At 42.2% G+C, this 23670-nt stretch overlaps 1 protein-coding gene across 1 annotated transcript in view; it reads right to left on the bottom strand.

The window, feature by feature from the left end:
• The window catches only part of scfd1 (sec1 family domain containing 1), a 45062-nt gene that overhangs the window by 9977 nt on the left and 11415 nt on the right, over window positions 1-23670 (bottom strand). The window contains exons 9-14 of the mRNA XM_036150712.1: window positions 22963-23048; window positions 22043-22142; window positions 7358-7497; window positions 6892-6982; window positions 5109-5182; window positions 2263-2344 (exon numbers count right to left, since the gene is read on the bottom strand). Coding sequence (XP_036006605.1) covers window positions 2263-2344; window positions 5109-5182; window positions 6892-6982; window positions 7358-7497; window positions 22043-22142; window positions 22963-23048 — 573 coding nt within the window. The remainder of the gene's footprint in view (window positions 1-2262; window positions 2345-5108; window positions 5183-6891; window positions 6983-7357; window positions 7498-22042; window positions 22143-22962; window positions 23049-23670) is intronic.

The following is a 23670-nucleotide window of genomic DNA, read 5'->3' as shown; positions in this document are numbered from 1 at the left end:
TAAATGCTCGTAAAAACTACTACAAACACAGTAAAACCTAAAAGCAGTTAAATCAGACCGTGCAAAAAAATAAAATGAAATGAAATTCAGAATCTAGGTCCCAGCTGACCACTTTACAACTGTTATAAACCCACATAGCATCTCAGCTGAATCCAATAAGCTCACAGAAAGTATCAGTTTTGTCCCTACTTGTGCTCATCTGCCTGGGATTTACCTCTTCCCACTCACGTCTTTATTTTAGCAAGGAGTTTTCGCTTCAAAGTGTAACTGAAGGGAGTGCGGGGGGGGGGGGGGGTGTAGGGTTTGTCTCCTCATTGCTTTTTGCCTTGGTGATGGAGCCCTTAGCTGCTACTATTAGACAGTGTACTTACAGTACATCAAAGGGAGTTTTAGAGACAACCAGGAACATAAAATCTCCTTTTATGCTGATGATGTCCTCTTGTACGTATCAGATCCTCTCACATCTATTCCACATATTCTTAATATCCTTAAAGTTTTTGGCAGTTTTTCAGGATATGAACTGAGTCTTGACAAGAGTGAGCTCTTGCCCATTTCTGAGGGTGCATATCAACTCCCACTTAACTATCTTTCAAAGTGACAAATGATAAGTTTAAATATCTTGGTGTGTGCATTACAAAGTTTCACTCCCAACTTTTTAAGGCTAACATCAGTCCGCTTGTTGAGAGCGTCCAGCAGGATCTCATTCGCTGGTCTGCGCTGCCTTTATTTTTAGCTGGGCAAATTAGCATATTTAAAATGAATATCCTTCCCAGGTTCCTGTTATTGTTTCCATTTCCCTACAAAAACATTTTTTACAAACCTTGATAGTCTCATTTCATCTTTTATCTGTAACAATAACGCACCTAGGATCAGGAAATTGTTCTTGCAAAGACCTAAAATAGATGGTGGGATGGCCTTACCAAATTTTCTATTTTATTATTGGGCTGCCAACATAAATAGTTTATTGTGTTATTGTGTAACCTTCCAGGCTGGTTACAAATTGAATCTAGCTCCTGTCGTTCTCTCTCACTACCAGCTCTTTTGTGCTTCTCTGTTCTCCTACTCTCACCACAGACCTGTCAAAATCCAGTAGTACACCATTCCCTTAAAATCTAGTCTCAGTTCCAAAAACATTATGGGCTAGCCTTCATGTCAATTTATTCCCCTGTCACAGCCAACCACTTGTTTCCAGTGATGTTGTGTTTTTTTCTTAATTGAAAAAATTAGATACACACTTAATGGATCAGTGACTAAGTTTGATTTGACATGGCATCCATTTATCTCCCATGTAGAACAACTAACTATGCATTTTGACTCTGAATAAGTTTTCTTTCTTGAACGTCTTTTGAATAACCACTGTTTAGTTTTGTTTCTCCCCTTTATTTTGCTTTGTGTGAGACTATAAGTATGTTTTTGCCTTGTCACCCAGATGGTATTTTTTTGTTCCCTGTTTTTGAGGGTTTGCTGTCTTGTTTCTGTTTTGTTTTTAAAAAGCTCAAATGTACTTTGACGAGAAAAAAAAAAAGGTTTTTACCAAAAGCTTTGTGAGATGTGGCGTTACCCTGCCCAGTTTATTTATGCTTGGAGAAAGCAGCGATGCTGTGAGATGTTGTTGGAAACCAGGGAAACACGAAGTGCAGTTTTAGAAGTATTAGTATTGTCCTATCAAGTGGAATGGATTCTTTCGGGAAGCAAAATAAAGCGCACAGGGAAGTCATATTTCTGTAAATGTGAGAGGGTCCAATCAGATAGCTTTCAAAAGTGTGTGTGGGGGGGGGGGGGCACGTCTCCTTCACACATCGCTCATGGTGTGCAATGAGTCACAGAAACGAACACTGTATGAAATAAGACGGGTTACAATTAGGAAATGAGCCTAATGGTATTATATGTAAGAGAATTTGCTTTTGCACTGATCATGCACACTTTCTGATATAATAAATACAGAATAATTTCTCTTTTCAATGGAATTTACTGTATTGAGAAAAAAAAAGATCTCCATTGTGATTTTTGTTTTTCTGTCCTGCCAGCTAAGTCAAACATTGCACTGGGTCTGATTGCCTTACAGTGCCAGTGGCAGATTTGCTCAACAAAAGGAGTAAATGAGATATTCCTTCTGTTGCACAATAGACTTTATGGAATTAAAGGGAAAAGCAGATTAAAAATCAACCAAATCCAGCTAATAATAAGACATGTGCAGGGCTCCTGGACCAAGTTCTGGAACGGCTGGAGGTTAAAAGAGCCCTGCTGGTCGTCCTACTGTACCTTAATGTGGTCAAGGACTGCAGTAGCAACATTTGTATGTAGATCAATCAGTCTTTTCTTCTCCAGGAGCTCAGGAAGAGAGCTGAAGAAAACAAAAAAATGGAACAAAACATTGTTAAAAAGATATCTAAATGTGTTTCATTAGTGCAAGTTTAAAATTAGAACATTTGGAAAAAAGTTACACAGAAAAAGTGTTGCACTTCCTTAAAACTGATAAAGATGCTGACCATGAGTCTTCTGTAGATATTCAACAATGGGAAAAGAAGGAAACAGGCACTTTTTCAACAGCTGAAATCTAGAACATCCATTTGTAAATGCTAAATGACTCAGGACATATCCAACTTGTTACTGTAAACTATGATGTAACAAGGTCCAGCTCTCAGAGAGACTGCTCCTGTCTCATAATTACTGTAATATGCACAGATACCCAGACATCTTCCATCACAAGCTGACCCAGCTCACAGTGGCAGCCACCTGCTGCCTTACTGAGCGGCAGCAGCCGGTGAGACTGGAGAACATCTCTTGCTCAAGAACCATCTGTACCACCCAGAGGTGTGTTCTCCCCCCACTCCTCTTCTCGCAGCACCTCAGCAGGACCGTCTGTAAACTCTGAAGTTTGCAGATGACACACCCCTCTCATCAATGGGATTCTGGACGGTAACGAATGTGCACACAGACATGAGGTGGACTGGCTGGTCCACTGGTGCCGTCAGAACAAGCTCAAGATGATAGAGATGACGGTGGACTTCTGCAAAACACCTGACACACTGCCTCCCTCCACCATCCACAGCAACACTGTGTCCACTGTGGATCACTTCTGGTTCCTAGGAGCCCCCCCCCCCATTCTCAGGACCTGAGAGTGTCCCTACGCATCGACACTGTTCTGAAGGAGGCTCAGCAGAGACTCTAATTACTCAAGAAGTCCAACCTTCCACAACAGCTGCTGGTCATCATCTACACTGTTATTATTATGTCTGTCCTGTGTTTATTCATCACTGTGAGGTTTGGCTCATCCACAACAAATAATCTAGGTCTAGGGTCAGGAAGAGGGCAGCTCCAGACTCCACATATGTTGTATTGAAACTGTTTGGACTTTTCCCTTCGGGTTGGTGCTTTAGAGCACTATTGAAATAAATAAATAAATATTTCCCTTTATAGTGCCACAGAGGGGAAATTTGTCTTTGCGTTTAACCCATCCCTTAGGGAGCTGTGTGCTGCCACACTGAGTGGTGCACAAGGAGCATTTTGTTCTCAAGGGTCTTGCTCAGGGACCCAGACTGACAGACAGCGATTTGAACCCACGACCTTTGAGGTCTCTCCAAGACACAAACCCAGGGCTCCCTAACCACTAAACCACCACTCCCCCTCTTTGCTAAAACCAGCTGCCACAGAGACAGTTTCCTCCCCAAGGATGTCTCTGTTGAACACTGAACAATACCCAGACCAATACTGCTTGGCGGTTAAAGCTGCTGATTGAGTAGGTCTGCTGGACAGATTCTTCTTTGTTGAAACGTTTCGTCTGTTTTTCAAGAGACTTCTTCAGTCTGAGGAATTTCAGGTAAATCAGCCTTATAAACAGTACCTTTACATAGTGGTTTAACAAGTTTAATGGTGACAATCAAAACTGGTTGTCCACATGCAAAAGAGGACCATCAGCCTACCAAATCAAATCACGTTCGGTCTGAACGTGATTTGAGCGACAAAAAGGCCTAAACCTCGACACTTGTAGCAAAGTGTGGACAGGCCCTTCTGGGATGTGTTGGGAGGAGCTACCCTGTTCTTTTCTTTATATGTGGGGAAACATTTACCGTGGTAAAAGTTTTGATAACTCACCCGAGATCCCAACTTCCTGGCTAATCCTCCTCCGGACAAGATCCTTTCTATTACTGTCTCTGTAGAGATAGCTCAACTGTTCATAGATAATGGGATGGGCACAAACAGCAACAATGAGTTTGTCCTTCATTGTGGATTTACCAGCTTTATCATGGTCCTGCATAATCTTTCTGATTGGTTGATGCTCCGCATCCAACTGCAAAAGTTTAGATTTTCCAACTCTAGCGCCAACCATCAGAGAACTGACGATCAGTAGGTAGGCTGATGGTCCTCTTTTGCATGTGTGTAACCAGTTTTGATTCCCACTGTTAAACCTGTTGATTCACTATGCCAGGGGTGGCCAACTCCAGTCCTCGAGAGCCGGTGTCCTGAAACTTTTAGAGGTTTCCCTGGCCCCACACACCTGAATCAAATAGCACAATTAGCTCCTCAGTATGCAGTCAGGTTCTTCAGAGTCCTGCTAATTAACTGATTATTTGACTCAGGCGTGTCAGACCAGGGACACATCTAAAGGTTGCAGGACACCGGCTCTCGAGGACTGGAGTTGGACACCCCTGAACTATGCGAAGGCAGAGTTAAACTCCTCATAGTGAAGAAGTCTCTTAGAGAAGAGTAAAATGTTTCAACAAAGAATAACCCGTCCAGAGGACCTTTCAAATTCTGTTTTAGTATTTTTCTACCTGGATTATTAAGATGCATCAGGACACTTAACATGATTAGGCTAAGACAACAGCAGAACTTGTTCTGGGTTATTCTTTGGGTGTAGAGTAGCAGTACAAACTGCTTGGCGTTATAAAGCTTTTTGCAAATTTGAATAATGGATGAACTTCATTGCATGTTTGATAACTGGGATTAAATAGAAACAGAAATAAAATGAATTGAACTGAGACCTAACTTCTCTGATTCTGCTCATTCTTTGATGCTTTCACAGAGGTAAGGACCTTCTAAACTGCACAGAAAATGAAGCAACATAAGATGAAATGGGATCACGACTACACAGATTTACTTATTACCTGACAGCAGAGGTGAGCTTGGCTGTGTTGTCAGACAGCATGCTGATCGCTCCTTCATCCTCCCCATCCAACCCCTGGAGAAACAACAAATCCATCAGGAGTGAAGTGATCCTCTACGTTTGCACCCAGCCTAAATCAGTGGAAAACTTTGGCCAAATGTCAGTAAAAAGTGGTGTGTGCTGTTTTGTTTTCTTGTTTGGAGTATGTTTGTGTGAATCCTCCAGTGTATGAATTGTAAGATCAGGCCAATCAACTGACTTTCTTTTTGAAGGTCTATCTCAAGAACATATCGGAGCAACAATATGCACATCACAGAGAAAACTGCTCATCAAGGGCTCCAGGGGGACCTGCTTTGCTAGCATCAAACCAGGTTTGTTGTGCTGACATGTTTAGTGCATTCTATTAGTAAAGGATAAAACATTTACATGTGTACAACTGTAGATAGCTGGTAGTCTGGTTCCATGTGTGTGACCACCTACATGAGTGTCTACAGGGTGCAGTATTAAAAAAGTTATTTTACCCCTGTTTTCCCTTCTATGATGCAAAGTATCAGGGCATAAACAGAACAAAAGTCTAGTCTTCACCGAATTACAAAATGATTTAAATCTATTGAACAGAGAATGCACACACTGAATAGTTATTAGACGTAAATGAAGCCCAAATGGGAAAGCTGTGGATGAGATAACCTAAGCACAAACATTGGGGACAGAGCAGCCTGATGCAAATAAAATGCACCAACTAATCCCACGGCTAGACTGCGCATTGCTCAAAGACAAAGGGAAAAAATCCTGGATGATTACAGCTTGGTGGAGAAGACAACAAACAAACCTAGAACCATGGGCTTTAGATAGATGACCCAATAGTGATGTTTGGTCCTAATGCCATATCTGAAGAAAAAGCGAACGTAGCACGCAACCCATAGCAACTTATCAAACATAATAGGGAGAGCTGATGATCTGGGCTTGTTTTCCAGCCACATAACCTGCAGTCTTGCAGTCATAGAGCGGACAACCCACTACTTAGTATACCAGAGTAGTCTGGAGTCAAATTTGAGCCCGTCTCTCTGACGCTTGGCTCCAAACTGGGTCAGGAACAAGATAATGATGCCAAACACACCAACACTTCTAACCAGAAAAGAATAGGGTGTTTCTACGATCCAGTTAAAGTCCAGATTATGTCCAGATTAATTAAAATGTTGCCATGGTAACTACAGAGAACCGTGCAGAAACAGATGCAAACTGAATTGTAGAAATATATGGTCTGCAAAATGATTCCAGACTAATAATCTGCTGATATTTATTGCTGCTCTTCAAGCTACAAATCACAGCCTGCTTTTCCATTTTGGCTTTCCCTTCAGTCAATTTCCTGATCACCCGTTTTATTTGCTGATCTACACGTGTTTAACAAGCCTCACAACTAAAGGGTCCTGACACAAAATGGGATGCATAAATTGATCCACCATTATAAATTTACTGATCCACCTCAGGAGTAAAGCTCTGTTACCACCATGAGCTGTGAGAGGTAACGCGGGATAGCGGAGCGAGCAGCAGGTCTTTGCCTTCTACTACATCAGACTCATCAGCTGCAGTCTATGAGTGCACGCAGAGCAGAGACATTAAATCATCTTGCAGTTTTCATCTGACCTGAGAAACACCTTGATCAAAAGAATTCGATGAAGATGAAAACATGCTGACTGATGGCACAGAAACCGAAGCACTGAATCTATCCAGACATGGTCTGCTTGACCCTGCGGACTACAATATTAAGCGAGGGTGTGTCTCACCATAATGCTCTTCAGGCGTTTAACCTCATCCTCCTGGGTTCTGTATGTATCAAGCTCTTCCTGAACCGACTCTGCCACCTCTGGGAATGGACTGTCAGAAAAACAGTTTTTAATTCAAACAAGGTATTAGAAGAAGACCCCCAAAGAGCCATAGACATCCATAATTAGTGAGCTCTCTGCAGATTATGCAGTCACGTTGAAAAGAAATGAAACACTTATTCACTTTGAAGGTTTCACAGGACAGTACAGAATCACCTGTTCCTCATATGAACATCAACACATGACATATTACACCAAGTTACACGTATTAAACATTAAGTTTAATGTCAACTTATGGAAGGAAAATTTGTCAAATATTCAGATATCGAAACCTGAATGTTGGCCATTTGGCCTGTTGAATTTCAACCACTGAGCATAACTCTTAATGACGTTATGTCTAAATGAAACATGTTGCTTAGGAACTGACCTGCCCTTGTGCTTCTGCCAGAACTTATCCGCAGCAGTGAGGTCATACATCTTCTTGATCTTTTTCTTTGGTCTGGCACCTGTGTGTGATGAATCTGTTCCCCCACCCTCCTCCATCAACACCCTGTTCAAATGGAAGTCCTGATGGACACAAAAAAGATGTGAGGTTTAGTCTGAATTTGGTCTGTCTACCAGGGGCTGACACTGACGGGTTCTTTCAGTTGTGGTACAGTTCTGCAATACAATCACTGATCCATCCATCAATCAATCTATAAATCATCTTTAATGCTAAAACATTGTTCAGATTGGAATCCCGCATTTCTAATGCACCTAAAACTGTCCTAGTTTACAGCTAAGATGTGCCTAAAATTGAAGCAATAATTTTCCACATAAGGAAAATGTAAGGTGCATTACAATCAACATTCAGCACATAACTCGGTTTTAAAGTCAAGGTTAGCTACGTTTTCAGCACGTTTCAATCAGAAGAAACAAAAACTATAATAATAATTTGTTTTAATAAGCTGTGAACAAAAAAAATTTACATTTATGAAAATACTTAGATTTTCTTTTGTTTTTGAACTTCAAAGAGTGGCAAAGAACTGACTGGAGGAGATTATATTTTGATTATTTTTCAATTACCTAAAGACAATCAGGTACTATGGAAGATCAGGGGAGTCACTGAAAAAGAAATACAACTTTTTCAAATGTAACATTTAAATCATACAATCAGAAATCCAATTTGAAAGGTGTTTTGTAATAGCACATTTTAAATTGAATTATTAAAGAGAAATTTTAAATTGTGTCTATTAATCCCTTGTTAAATACTGCAATTGGAAAATGTATTTCAAAACCATTAAGAGAATGCACAGGGACCAGAAGGGTCAAGGAAATGCTAAATGGAGAGGGTAAAGTAAGAAGACAATACAATTGCAAAAAGGATCTGAAAATGCAAGGTGAAAGAGAAAATGAAAAAGGGAATTAGCTTTTTAAATGTTTAAATATTTCCTCATCAGATGTATGAATTGTACTTTTTAAAACTCCATTCAGAAATAGGATTTGAAAATACATTTTCAAATTGTAGTATTTAATAAAGGAATAAATCGATACAATTTACCGTTCCTCTTTAATAATTCAATTTAAAAAGTGCAACTACCAAACGCTGTTTGTATGGTTTAAGTGTTAAATTAAATGGTTGGATTACTTTTTCAGCGACTCTCCTGTTCCTCCATACGGTACAGCCAATGCCTGGATAAATTATACAGCAATAAAACCATCTGCAAATGGTCAAGGCTGCTATTTAGCAATGTTTGAATAAGACTGAACTGATATTTTGGGATAAAAAATATTTATATCACTTTGGAGTTGATTTAATCCAGTTGTCCCTGAATGCACCTTAAACTTTCAGCTGGAGGGATTTCCTGTCTCCTCAGAGGGAATCCTGCCAACACTGCTGCTGTGAAGCATTTAAAGCACGCTGACTGCTACTACAAGCAGCAGAATTTGGGCCGCAGCTCGAGTTCCTCCAGTTCCACAGACGGTGACATTCAGCTTGAAATTGTTTTAGGTGAGTTTAGTGTTGAATAATGCTGACAATTCTTTGGTCCAGTCTGTCTAGCTCTCCCCAACATCACTGTAGCCTAATAAGAAAAGGTAACTCTCCTTAAACAACAGACTTCAGTGATAGCTTGAAGGCCACACTTTTGTTTTAGTGAAACGGACAGTAGCTCTAAGCACTTATTTCTATAAACATTCTGCATGTGTTCAGCTTTGAAACAACGCTGTAGAGAAGTCCTGTATTTTTTCATGGCCCTGGACAATTTTAACTCTAAAGGACACCTGAGTCCTAGTCCACACATTGAAGTCTAAAAGATGTCCATCTTTCAATCAGCTCTGATTGAAAGACGGATTTTTTTGCTGTCCACTGTGACCCACTGGATCGGAAATTAAGTGAATAGTTCAGAATTTGTCAAGTCATGTTGTATTAAAATAATTTATACTGAAAGAAAATTTTACGAGATTTATGCATTACAGGTAGGAATTAAAAATTCTGAACTTCCTTAGGCTGATTATCATCAAATCAAGGGTCACAATCTTATGTTTGTTTTTGGTTCTGCATGTCTGTAAATACAGGTATAGGAACTTTACTGAAGACCTAAAAGCCAATATATAGAACAAGAATTGACTTTAATGTAATTATGCATACACAGTAGCCTATGAAACCAAATGTAGTTTGGGCATCACAGCTTTCACAGTACAAAGGAGTTGTTGTGCCAGTTCATACGTGACAAAAGCTGCATCAATCCGGGACGTAACGGACTGCGTTACCCATGATGCAATGTGGTCAAAATGGCCACCAACTCATGTAGTTCATACGTGACAAAAGCTGCATCAATTCGGGACGTAACGGACTACGTTACCCATGATGCAATGTGGTCAAAATGGCCACCAACTCATGTGGTCAAAATGGCCACCAACTCCCATCACGCAACACGGCAAAATGGCCGCCGATCAAGATAAGGTTGCTATGGTGATGGCTATAAAAGCCGATCACACACGATGAGCTTCCTTCTTCCCTGGCTTTAGCCAACCCGAGAAGACACAGCTGTTTCCGTTGGGGTGATCCCACAACACGTGCTCGAATTCCTCGCTGGACCGAGAGTTTTTTTTTCGAAGCCAAACTATTCCCTGTGCAGACAGGAGGTCGACTAAAATAAGTACTTTTAAATTCCCTCTGATCAAAAGACTGAGAGACGCCATATCTCCCAGTGATCGAAGAGGACCCCGCTTTGTCTGGCCAACAAAGCGACTGTGGACCCGGAGGAAGAAACGAAGCAGCTTCTTCCCATCCCGGTCCCGCTGCAGCCTGCGGATAACTGCGCTCGTCAAGACGCATCCAGAAAGCCGCAACACTCGGGAGCGCTCCGGACCAGCCCCGAGGCATCTCAAAGTAACGGACTCTCCCCTTTTATTTCTGTCTCACCAACAGGGTGTTTAGAAGTGCCTGGGCAGGCGTAGAACTTTGTAGGTGTTGGTTAATGCTTTTATTCCACGACGAAGTTGGAATTATTTTGCTGAACATTTTCTTTGTATGTGCATGTATTTTACAATTGATTTTGCTGTGTTGATTTGTGATTCATCAATAACCCCGCCGTGGGTTACCGCCTTATTTCTTTTCATCTTTTTCCCTGCTCCCCCCCCCCTCTCTCTCTTTTCGCTTCTCCTTATCAGTTTAATCTCTTTGTCCGAGCTCAAGTCGCGGGCTTTGCTTTAAACTCCCAGTTAGCTGCCCCCTTTCGAAGCGAGGCATTACCCCATCAGCGTAAGCGTGGTTACGTCATTAGGACCTCCCCTCATACGTCATCGTAGCAGCCATCTTGGGAGGGTCACGTGTATCTGAACTGTAGGTAGCTTAGCTGAACTAGCTTTGTGTAAGACATCAAAGCGTCCAGTGAGATTCCCGAAGCTGTTCTGTCTATCAAGGCTGATACGTGAAATGCCGATGTCTCGAGGGCGGTGTTAAACAACTTTGAGTTAAGTTAAGATCTGCTAACCGCTCATTTTAATCCATTGTTTATTTTGTTTTGTTCTTTATTTCCACATATATATTTTGCATGTTTTAGTTTAGTAATGAGTAAGAATTCCAAAGTTGTTTGAATCAGAGAATTACTGTAACAGGGAATTGCTTTTGGTTCAATAAAACCAACGACTGCGGAATAGAAATTGTTTTGTGTTCAATCCAATTCACAGTTGCATGGGTATTCAGAAATCAGAGCTAACCTCCTTTGGAGTTAACATCTGATATTAATACAGAGACAATATCATTGGATGGTGATAAGGAATAAGGATTTAAACTCTAATTGCAGTTACATTGGGGTTCTCACAGCCTGCTGGATAAACCTGGTCGGTTAACAGTCCGACCTGATCATTTATTCCAGCATAAATGAGTTCATAACAGCAAGTTAACTAATGCATTAGTGGTATAAATACTTATAAGCTTATAGCTAACATCACCACCATTTGAACTATATTTGTTATAGCGGAATTTTGAGTTGAATGATTTATTATTCAAATTATAATACCAAATTATAATTAATAATAATAATAAGCATATTCAACCAGCTTATGGCATAGCATAAATTGGCTTTTCCCGGTGTGGGCTGGAGTCTACTTATTGGCGTTCCTTTAGACTAAATCGAATAACCAGCAACTTATGAATTGAATGAACACAATCCATATTCCAGCATTTTGACTGCTCACCTTGCCAAAAGGACTATTCAGTCATAATTGATTAAGGAGGTATCATTACTAAATATATACGTGTTTGTGGTGGTTTGAGGTTGTTAACCTGAGGTTTGAATATTGATTTCTGGACTGGAAGTCAGCTAGATTGAAATACACAGCAGCCAGCGTCTGTTACTTGTCAATCAGAGTCTGTGTCGTGTTCTGCTTTGAAAAGAGAGACCCTGCCTCCATCTGGTGGCCAGGATAGGTAGTTGCAGTCACGGTTTTAAAGACAGCTTAGATCGCTCAGTGTCCCGGAGGGACAGTTTTGAAAGTCAGTTTCTTTAAACTTACCTTACGGTTACGCCCTTTTGTCTTTTTTAATTTAATTTTATTCATTTTTTTTTTCTTCCTCCCTTATCCCCTTCTGCTCATCATAAGTGGTCAAAATTGAGCTGTGATTTTGAAACTAAGGTTGCAATTTAGCGGTTTTTAACTGTCATTCTTTGCCACCTCTGTAGCTCCAAAACACTTTGCTATTTTCCACACATGTGTAGAGCACCTGTTCTGAAATAACTTACATCACAAACAAAGCCACAGCTTTATCACTTAATTACTGGCCGAAAGGTTAGTGGTCCATGTCACTCAAAGTTAATATTCTCAAAGTTAAACAAGCATATTAACCGTTCCTAAAACAAAGGAGTTGTAAGTCGCAGGGTTGATTTTCCCCTGCGCAGCCTAATTAAACGCACGTATTTGAACCCACTTACTGCAGTAAAGTGAGTCATAGTGCGTGTTTGCTGTTAACAGTTAAAGTGAAGCCACTTAACGGTTGTGTTAGCAGTTGTTGTTTAGCGCTGAGCTAAACTAAAGTGTATGCGTTGTTGCTTAGTGCTAAGCTAGAATACAGCGTTGTTATTTGTTGTCTGTTGTTTAGCGCTGAGCTAAACTACAGGTTGTTACCTGTTGTGTTGTTATCCATAGCTGACAAAGAATGGATAGTAGCGGTTCTTCAGTCAAAGGAGCTGAAGGTCCAAACCATTCCATTGGAATGGAGGCCAAGGATGTCATTAGCTCACTGCTTAAAATGACACCGGACGAACAAACCCGTCTGAATCAGTTTAGCATAGAAGACTGTGAGAGGAGAATTCAGGAATTGGTGGAGGAGGTCCAGAGCAAACCTAAACATAGATTGGTAGCAGATGTTTTGGGTGAATTAACTGCGTTATACCACCGAAGGTTAACGCTAGAGACCGATCTGCGTAACAGAGAGGTTGAGATACGGATCGCAGCTGAGGAAAGAGTTAGGGAGCTAGAACAGAGAAGTGTTCAGGGCAGCTGTCATCCCACAGAGGAGCGAGAGGAGGATCGCATTAGCTTGCAGACAGAAGGATCTGAGTGTGAGAACTCCAAAGGAAAACATGGAGATCACACCTGGAGGACATTGGATGAACTGGGCCCTCAGACACCTTCTGAGCGAAGGGTAAGCGAAGGTCAGGACAGATATAGCAGTGTGATACAGAAAGAAATGCCTAAACAACTTACGGTGGCAATCAGGACTGATCCACATGATGTAAATCATGGGAAAACACCTGCTTCCCACCTGATCCCTGACACGGCTCGCTATGATCTTTTCCCCCCACCAGGGCGACGAGAGCACCGTTCCTGGGACACAGGTGAACCCCACTCCTCTGAACTGCATCCACAGACAAGAGTTCATGACAGGGAGGGTCCCCCTGAGTCCCACGAACGGCCGCCGATGCCAGGTAGGTGGTCAGAACTGGAGCCTCCCTCCTATCGTGGTTACCGCAGGCAGGAGTCGTCAGGAGAGGACTCAGATGGACCAGCTCCGATCCCTGAACAGGGATCGCGGATGCGTCAACTTGAGTCCCTGGCCCGAGACATAGAGCGTTTTGATCCTAGCAATACAGAATCCACCATTGGTGACTATCTCAGAGAGGTAGAGCGCTGTCTGCTAGACTTATATAGCCCCTCAGCTCGAGAAAAGTTGAAGCTTATCTGGAAAACCACGTCCAGAAGTGTCCATGTTTTCATAGAAAGCCTCCCTCCAGCTACACGTGACCGTTATTCAGCTCTTTGTCAGGCTTTAAGAGAAGAATATTCTGTGTTTACAGACCCAGCTTCTGCAACTCTTGGAGCTTTTGCAATTCAGCAAAAGAGAACTGAAGCACCAAAAGCGTACTACCGTCGCTTGCGGGCTGCTTACTTTCAGGGACGAAATGCTCCCGGCTTGGAGGAAGACCACACTTTCAAATCTTTGTTCCTCCATAATCTTCATGAAAGCGTGCGTTATGAGGTTACCATGCATTGTAGAACCAAGAAACTTACCATGCAGGAAATCAGGAAATACGCGCAGGTGGCATGGGAAACACGTGTCCGGCCCAACAAAGGAGCCGATAGTGATAAAAAGGTTCTGCAGATTCAAGCCGAACCAGAAAAGAGTTTAGGTCTGGAGGGACATGAGATGCCTCCCTTCAAACCTAAAACTAGATTTGGTCCTAAGAAGCAACATGGCTTTGAGCCGCAGCAGAAGAAAGCTTCCCAGGATAGGAGAGGTCAGCATGGCAGCATGGAAGGTGAGAGGTTTCAAAAATGGCACAGGCCGGATCCAGCTCAATACGGTAAGCAAACTGACAGGCCAGAAAGGTCGAAAAGCACACATGACAACAAAGGCTGGAACCTGCGCATGGAGGAGTCAATGAGAAAGGAGATGGAGGAGACTTTTCGCAGGTTGCTAGCCAAAACAGTGCATCAGATCGCGCCGCAGCCGTCCCAGCCATCATCCAATCCTGTCGACCCTCCAGGTAAGCCAGGCCCAAAACCCCTGCCAGCATGACTAGGCGTGGAGCAGGCTTCCCCTTCTAACAGAGTTTATCTGATTAAGGGGGGGGACCAACCGAAAATTCACCAACAACCTTCTAAGATCCCATCAACAGGTGATCAGAAAGCCCCTTTTCTAAGGTTTTTAGGTGAGCTAAACCATCATGAAAATGCACACCGCTTATACTGCTCGACAGTTATCGGAGGATGTGTAACTGCAAATGCTCTTTTAGACACGGGTTCCGAGATCAGTCTAATGCGCTCAGATTTGTTTGATGAGGTGACCAGAGCTATGGTGTCTCTTGGGAAACCGTTCCAGGTGGAGACCTGTAACGTGGGCATCACTAGCTACACTCAGGATCAGTCATGCATCACCAAACGGGCGTGGTTAGACATCACTTTCCGTGACATGACCCTGGTACACCCCATCTACATATGTACTTTGGACACAGAACCCTTTTCTTGTGGGTCAGGACCTGTTGAACAGGTTAGCCCCACTCATTGACTGCTATCATGGTCATCTTTGGGCCCAAGTGGGGACTCCCAAGCCCCTCACTTCTGGAAGTGGACTGTCCGTCCCCATCAACCAGGTGACCTGCTCCGAGGAGCCCAAAGAACTTTTAGCACCATTTCTGCCTTCAACAGAGCCGATTTCCAAATCCTCTGACACACCACCGCTTCTCAGCGATCAGAGAACTTCTCTCAGCAGCCACACATCTTTCCTCTGCTCACTTAAACACTCTGGAGTTGAACCCTATAACCCCAGAGTGGCCGAAGGTGTCCACCTGGAAAGCACATTCATGACAGACGTGTTGCTGGCCCTTTGGTCAGAGAAGTCTGCGATCAGCAGAGATCTGTACAACTCTCTGTGCCGTGAAAAGCCCCATCTGGCTGAAACAAAACACAGCCACTACTTGCTCTCAGCAGACTGGCCTCGCCGGCTTCTGAAAGCAACGGGGGTGTGCATACTTTATGCACAGATTGGCACAAGACAGGACTCTCCAGACACCGTGTTTACTTTTCCTTCCAGCATGATCCAAATCAGGCAACATGAAGCTCGGCCTGCTGGATCTATTTGTGGTGCAACGCTTGAAGCTGAAGGAAATCTGTTGGTGTATGCGACAGCAACCGACCCAACAGAACCAGCACCAAATCAACCAGGAGACCGGGACTCACCCACTGAGCCCTACCCTGGTTTCGAAACAGAAATTATGCAACAGCTGGAAAAAGCTGATGCACTGACCACTGAAACAGAGGAAATGGCACTTAAGGAGCTGTTTTATGAGTTTCAGCCCATTCAGCCCAAAGATTCAAACGAACTTGGGATCACACTGACACACATCCATGACTCACCAGTAGGAGAACACAGAAGCTGCAAAGCTAATCTGAAAACTCTCCAACAGGTGGCGTCCCGGCCCTTAACGGCCCAGGACACCCAGGAGTATGTACAAGGCTGCTTAACCTGCAGCCAGTTACAACCCACACGGCCACTAGACCGAGCCCTGCTTCAGCAAAGGGGGGTTACATTTCCGTGGTCACATTTGCAGACTGACTGGATCGGTCCAGTCCCCAAATCATCAAGAGGTAACAGATATCTTTTGACAATAACAGGCAGTTTCACAGAATGGGTCGAATGTCTGCCGGCACCGAATGACACCGCTGTCACCACAGCAGCCCTGCTGCTAAATCACGTTTTCAGCCGGTGGGGCCTTCCCCTGTCCATCGACTCGGACAGAGGAACGTCAAACATTATGACCGTGCTTTTCAACATGTTGGGCGTGGAAGTTAAATTCCACATCACCTACCGCCCACAGTCATCCGGACAGGTGGAGCGAATGAACTGCACCGTGGTCAGCATGTCAAAGGAACATGCCAGCAGCCATGACAGGGACCGGGATACAAAGCTTCCCCTGGTCCTAATGCTAGTCCGCTCTACCTCACCATGCTCCACAGGGGTGACACTTTTCCAGATGATGACAGGAAGGCAAAGGACACTTCCCCTGAATCTCATCTACCAGCCCGAAGACGTCAGTGTGACAACCGTCTACACGGCACACCAGTGCGTCACTGACTTAAAAGACCGTCTCCGAACGACTTTCGCGTGGCCTCGAAAGAACCTAGAAGCCAGCGTGCAAAGTCCAGAGTACAAATGGGTTCATGCGAACCAAATTAAATCGTCCACCAAACTCTCCTCGCAGGGAAGGGAGCCTAACTCCGCCCCCGCCGAAGAGAACAATGCATAGCATTAAATAGGACAAGTGCATGTTCAATCAGGACACTTTAAACATGCACTAAATAAAGCAAGTGTCCATACATAACTTCACGTCTATAATTTCACACTCAGCCATAACACCATGCATTGCTTTGGAAACGCTCACAGAAGTGGTAAAGAATGACATGATGTATACTCAGGTTGTTAGAGATTTAATGCAGGACCTCACTCGAGAGGTTAGTTCATCCATAAATAGCCTTGCTGAAGGACGGATTCCTCCGTACCTGGTACCAGTAGATTTGGTTGAAAAGGTTCTCAAATCTGCCTCTAGTGAAACACTGCAACCACCACAAATGCACCTGGCGTACAGCCTAGGTAGTGCAATTCCGATATTTGTAAATCCTGACAACTTGGAGATAGGATTTATGCTAAACCTTCCCATCATTGAAAGAGCTAATGTGTATAGGCTTAAATCAGTATTGAATGTCGGTTTTTGGCAAGGTGAGACCCACGTACACCTACAAACTCCCTCAATATTGGCCTATCATGATGCTGACCCCAAACTTTATTTAGTCACTAATTTGGATTTGTGTACCAAAACCAAAGACATCCACTGGGTATGCCCAAGCAACCCATTTATCAGAGACGTTACCCATTACCTGTGTGGTCTAAGGAATGAATCTCCTGAACAAAACTGTCAGGCTAGAATGACCCTTAAAGATGCAGGTGTGGAAACCAAAATTGAGCGGGCAGGTAACCGCTGGCTCGTTAGCACCCCAGAGGCAGAAGCCCTGTTATCCTACGAGCAGCACTGACACAGTTACTAGACTAAAACTGCCCAACCAAACCATTTTCTGTTCCCCACCTCAAGGCGCTGTAGTCCACATTGGAAACATGGTTCTGCATCACCTTGACGTTGACAAATATGACTCAGAGATTGAAATAATAGATGTCTTTAAGGGATACAATTTCAGCATTGATGTCGGCATTGAAAGACAGCTTTTACTTGCAGGCACCCAGCTGATTAAATTCAGTCTCACTCCATCAGAGTTGAGCTCGGTCCCTCTGCTTCGCTTCCCCAGAGCTACAGAGTCGACCGACACTCACATTATGACCATTATTGTGGTTCTCCTCGTATTGGGATGGGCCATCACTACCGCGATGGCGTATGCAGCATACAAGCAGATCAAACAGTTGCAAACCAGGATTGACGCCCTCACCATTGTCGCTCCCAGGTTCGTAGCACCAGCTCCTTGAAGGCCATAAGCTGATTAGACTACGAACCGCTGTCTCTTTCCTTTCCCTTTTTCCCTCTCTCCTTTCTTTGGTTCAAAGTTCAAACCTGATGACCAATGAATGTATTGACAATGGTGATTGTGAAGTTTGCATTTCTTTTTTTTTATTACTTTATTGTTGCCTTATTAGCCAATAGAAATGACTAGCTATAGCTTAGTCCTGCCCAGGCTAGGTCACTGACCCAGGCACAATGAATGCTTTGTTTTCCTCCTCTTGGATGATGAACTGAACTGCATGAATCCCAATGGACTACTAGAAAGACTATTAGGTTGTTCCACTCATGCACAACGGATTTTCGTCACGCCAGAATGGACTTGGTTGTAGCTTTAAAGACTGTGACCAGCATCCCACTCTTCAAAGCTAAAGGGGGGTATGTTGTGCCAGTTCATACGTGACAAAAGCTGCATCAATCCGGGACGTAACGGACTGCGTTACCCATGATGCAATGTGGTCAAAATGGCCACCAACTCATGTAGTTCATACGTGACAAAAGCTGCATCAATTCGGGACGTAACGGACTACGTTACCCATGATGCAATGTGGTCAAAATGGCCACCAACTCATGTGGTCAAAATGGCCACCAACTCCCATCACGCAACACGGCAAAATGGCCGCCGATCAAGATAAGGTTGCTATGGTGATGGCTATAAAAGCCGATCACACACGATGAGCTTCCTTCTTCCCTGGCTTTAGCCAACCCGAGAAGACACAGCTGTTTCCGTTGGGGTGATCCCACAACACGTGCTCGAATTCCTCGCTGGACCGAGAGTTTTTTTTTCGAAGCCAAACTATTCCCTGTGCAGACAGGAGGTCGACTAAAATAAGTACTTTTAAATTCCCTCTGATCAAAAGACTGAGAGACGCCATATCTCCCAGTGATCGAAGAGGACCCCGCTTTGTCTGGCCAACAAAGCGACTGTGGACCCGGAGGAAGAAACGAAGCAGCTTCTTCCCATCCCGGTCCCGCTGCAGCCTGCGGATAACTGCGCTCGTCAAGACGCATCCAGAAAGCCGCAACACTCGGGAGCGCTCCGGACCAGCCCCGAGGCATCTCAAAGTAACGGACTCTCCCCTTTTATTTCTGTCTCACCAACAGGGTGTTTAGAAGTGCCTGGGCAGGCGTAGAACTTTGTAGGTGTTGGTTAATGCTTTTATTCCACGACGAAGTTGGAATTATTTTGCTGAACATTTTCTTTGTATGTGCATGTATTTTACAATTGATTTTGCTGTGTTGATTTGTGATTCATCAATAACCCCGCCGTGGGTTACCGCCTTATTTCTTTTCATCTTTTTCCCTGCTCCCCCCCCCCTCTCTCTCTTTTCGCTTCTCCTTATCAGTTTAATCTCTTTGTCCGAGCTCAAGTCGCGGGCTTTGCTTTAAACTCCCAGTTAGCTGCCCCCTTTCGAAGCGAGGCATTACCCCATCAGCGTAAGCGTGGTTACGTCATTAGGACCTCCCCTCATACGTCATCGTAGCAGCCATCTTGGGAGGGTCACGTGTATCTGAACTGTAGGTAGCTTAGCTGAACTAGCTTTGTGTAAGACATCAAAGCGTCCAGTGAGATTCCCGAAGCTGTTCTGTCTATCAAGGCTGATACGTGAAATGCCGATGTCTCGAGGGCGGTGTTAAACAACTTTGAGTTAAGTTAAGATCTGCTAACCGCTCATTTTAATCCATTGTTTATTTTGTTTTGTTCTTTATTTCCACATATATATTTTGCATGTTTTAGTTTAGTAATGAGTAAGAATTCCAAAGTTGTTTGAATCAGAGAATTACTGTAACAGGGAATTGCTTTTGGTTCAATAAAACCAACGACTGCGGAATAGAAATTGTTTTGTGTTCAATCCAATTCACAGTTGCATGGGTATTCAGAAATCAGAGCTAACCTCCTTTGGAGTTAACATCTGATATTAATACAGAGACAATATCATTGGATGGTGATAAGGAATAAGGATTTAAACTCTAATTGCAGTTACATTGGGGTTCTCACAGCCTGCTGGATAAACCTGGTCGGTTAACAGTCCGACCTGATCATTTATTCCAGCATAAATGAGTTCATAACAGCAAGTTAACTAATGCATTAGTGGTATAAATACTTATAAGCTTATAGCTAACATCACCACCATTTGAACTATATTTGTTATAGCGGAATTTTGAGTTGAATGATTTATTATTCAAATTATAATACCAAATTATAATTAATAATAATAATAAGCATATTCAACCAGCTTATGGCATAGCAGAGTAAAATCAATAAGAACATCTTTCTGATTACATTTTTATGAGGTGAGAATTGGAGTGGAATTCTGTAACACAGTTTATCACACAAAGCATTGGCTTACTTGACTTGAACTTTAATGACACTGGATTCTTAATCCACGGGGTTTAATAGAATGTTGACCCTCCCTCTGCAGCTGTAACAGCTTCGTCTCTTTGGGAAAGGGGGTTCCAAAGGTTTAGGGGTGATATTCTGAGAAATTTTGACATTTCTTCCAGAAGAGTTTTTGAGGGGTCAGGTTGAAGTCAGGAGTCTGAACAAGCCACACTAAACTCACCCATCCTTAGGGACCTTGCCTTATGCACTGGTAATGTTGGAACTAAAGTGACCTGCTCTACAGATTCAGGGGGAAATCTTTGGATGCTGCAGTATTGAAATGTCCTTTCACTGGAACTAAGCAGCCAAGCACGAGCCCTGAAAATCAAGTAGAAATCTGCCTCCAAACTTCACACATAGCAAAGTGCTGCCAGAAAAGTACAGTTCTCTAAACCTTTTTTTTAAATAACAACTAATATTGTCTTTATTAAAAGAAAAAGTTAAATAGCAGAAGCTCTCCATTCATTAAAAACGGTTTTGTGTGTCTGGAGAGATTATGTGACGACTGATAGGCATTCAGAAAATGAAACATTGCTTAGAACTACATCTTTCTTTTACAGCAGCTCCCAAATTGCCAGTGGCACACGCAGTTTACTCATCCTAAGCACGTCTTAACCATTGCAGATGAATGTTTGAAGATCACCTGCAACACACCCACTTATTGCACACACTTATTTCTGTCCACGCAATTTATCACTGAAGTCTCTGAAGATCAGGCCCTATGGGTCTTACTGCATACTCTCAACTATTGTTTTTAGAGAGACAAATGTTCCATCTGTCCAGTGTCAACAGAAAATAAATAGCCATTTGGTAATTGTGGTGTTTTTACAGAAATATGAATTAATACACACTGTCCATGCAAAATGAAACAATAAACAATTAAACCAGCCTTTATTGATAAAAAAATGACCAGACATATGGCAAAGCTAACAGTGTTTATGGGCTGGTCTGGAGCAGGAAACTACATACTAGTATGTAGAAAAAGGACATCTTTTATTTCCATTATATAGCTTCAAAGTGGACTTGGTGTGTGTTATTATGTCGCAATATTTATTTTTGTTACAACAAAACTCAATATAAACCCACACCTAAATATATCTGAACCTGATAAAAAACTATCCTTGCTTATATTGGAAAACCTTTTCATTTTATTTGGCATGACCCAACACTCCTGCTCAGTTGGAACATTATATTTGTTGACAGCAACAGAAACGGTTGCTTTGCCTTAAGTAGTACTGGGTAGGGCTGGACAATATAGACAAAAAGCATATAGCTAAAATAGAAATCGTACTGATCGATATCAATAATTATCAAAAAATTCAAAATATATATTTTAAGTGCAGCCCTAGCCATTTTAAGCAGTTGCTTAATGACCTATTTTTAAATAAAGATCAGTGAATTCAAACACAAACCTTTATTCAACCAACTTTTTACCAAAACTGTAAGTCTTAAAAAAAGAAAAAAACAACACATGCTCTCTGAACTCTTTAAAATTAGATGAAGGAGCTTTCCTAGGTCTGTGTTTGTGATTGGTTGGAAAGATGTAGTGACTGTAGTATTAACCTGCATGATAGGCTAGAATGCAAAAGGAAGGAAAACTGTCCTTCTATCCAACTTTTTATTGACCCTCTATGTTTCTATTGAACCACACGTCCATCGATCAATATAAATTGTTATTGAATTATTATCCAGCCTTAGTACAGGAACACCAACATGTTTTACTATGAGACAGACTTCTCACCAGGACATCATGGATCAGCGCCTGATAGGTCCAGGTGTGGTGAAGGGGCGTGGCCATATCCATGTTACGGTCTGCCAGAACCAGGAGGGGTCTCTGGAAGCTGGTAAGAACAAAATGAGTTATGTGCTTTGAAAATCACAGAGCATATGGCTGACCTGTGATAGAACACTGTATCTCAAGAAATCAGTTCCTCATCCTGTTTAAAAAGAAAAGGCTTTATTTTCAAGTTGCAGATTTCAAGTTTCCTTCAGCGGCTCATACTGTACGTTAGGTCAAACACTGATTCATTAGTTTAACCCGCTGTGCTGTTTTTAATATCAGCCAGTTTTTCTTTTCCTTTCATCAGCAACACAATAAGGCCAAAAGTATCTTTAAAAGGAATAGGTTAGAAAATGCATAGCTGTCATGATGTTAGTCCCAGTACCTCACTGTTCATTTGGCCATTATTGACACTTTAAAAACCGTCCTTTACATGTTCACCTCTAAATATTAGAATTCAATTCAGTTTATTCATAAGGAGCCGGTTGCCAACACGTCGTCTCGAGGCAGGTTGCCAAATAAGTTAACTCAATCAAATCATACAGATAGAGTCCAAATTAAGTCGATGCACTCCAACTTAATTTTAGTTAAAAGTAATTTCTGCTTCCCAAGCTAAATGTACAGATGTTTGGTGATGATAAAGCTACACAGAGCACAGACTGACTGATTGTGACTGGCTTTGTTGATATGCAGCAGGAGGAGAATATTTACACATTCGTCCAGTTCAACTGCAACAGAAACACAACATCAATGTAAACTGCTGTAGTTTTCTAGAAAGAATGAAAATCCCAAAAGCTGCAATATCATTAACTTGAGCAACTCAATGAGCAAGAAATGAACTTTAAAATCTATCTTATAAATTATTTTTACTGTAAACTGACCTGAACTGTCCAGCAGCCATACTGTCCCCAGTAAAAAGACTATTTCTGGCATCACGCAGGTTCTCCCGGAGCTTTTTATCCAGCTTCTACAAACAGATCACAACATTTTGCTAAGAAGACGGAGGTTCAAAATTCTTACTAAACAAGATCAAATGTGTCCTGTTCCACAGGATATTAAAACTATTGAAGATGGAGAATTGAACTGCAGAAACATATAAGAACAGGACATAAAATAAAAAAGAAAATAAAAACCTAGAGGAGATTGAATTAAAAAGGTATAATTTCAGGCCGAACCTTTAGGCCAAATGTTACTAAGCTTCCTGTTCTGTTGGAGCACGTTTGGAGACAAAAGGAAAAGCTACTTTAGTTCCAGCCTTTGGCTGAAAAACACAAACACTGAATCCCTCCTCAAATCTTTGACCCAACAATACACATATAAACAGTGTAGAATATTGGTGGTTTAACTCGGATCAAGAGTCAAGACGAATGATTCATATTAGAAATTAGGCATGTTGAAATCTATCAACATAAAAGAAAAATATGTATTGTCATTGTATTTGTAAAGATGTCATCTGAAGGAATAATTCTTTTTAACAAAATCTAAACCATGAGCACAGTTCACAATCTCTTTAAATGAATGGAACTGAAGCATTTGTTTTAAATGTACTCTACTTTTCTAAGTTACTCTGAGTTTAAAGGAACCAGAGG

The sequence above is a fragment of the Fundulus heteroclitus genome, chromosome 19, assembly GCF_011125445.2.
Source record: "Fundulus heteroclitus isolate FHET01 chromosome 19, MU-UCD_Fhet_4.1, whole genome shotgun sequence".
Lineage (NCBI taxonomy): Eukaryota > Metazoa > Chordata > Actinopteri > Cyprinodontiformes > Fundulidae > Fundulus > Fundulus heteroclitus.
The sequence above is the reverse complement of the archived record's forward strand: the minus strand, read 5'-3'. Positions and strand labels throughout refer to the sequence as shown.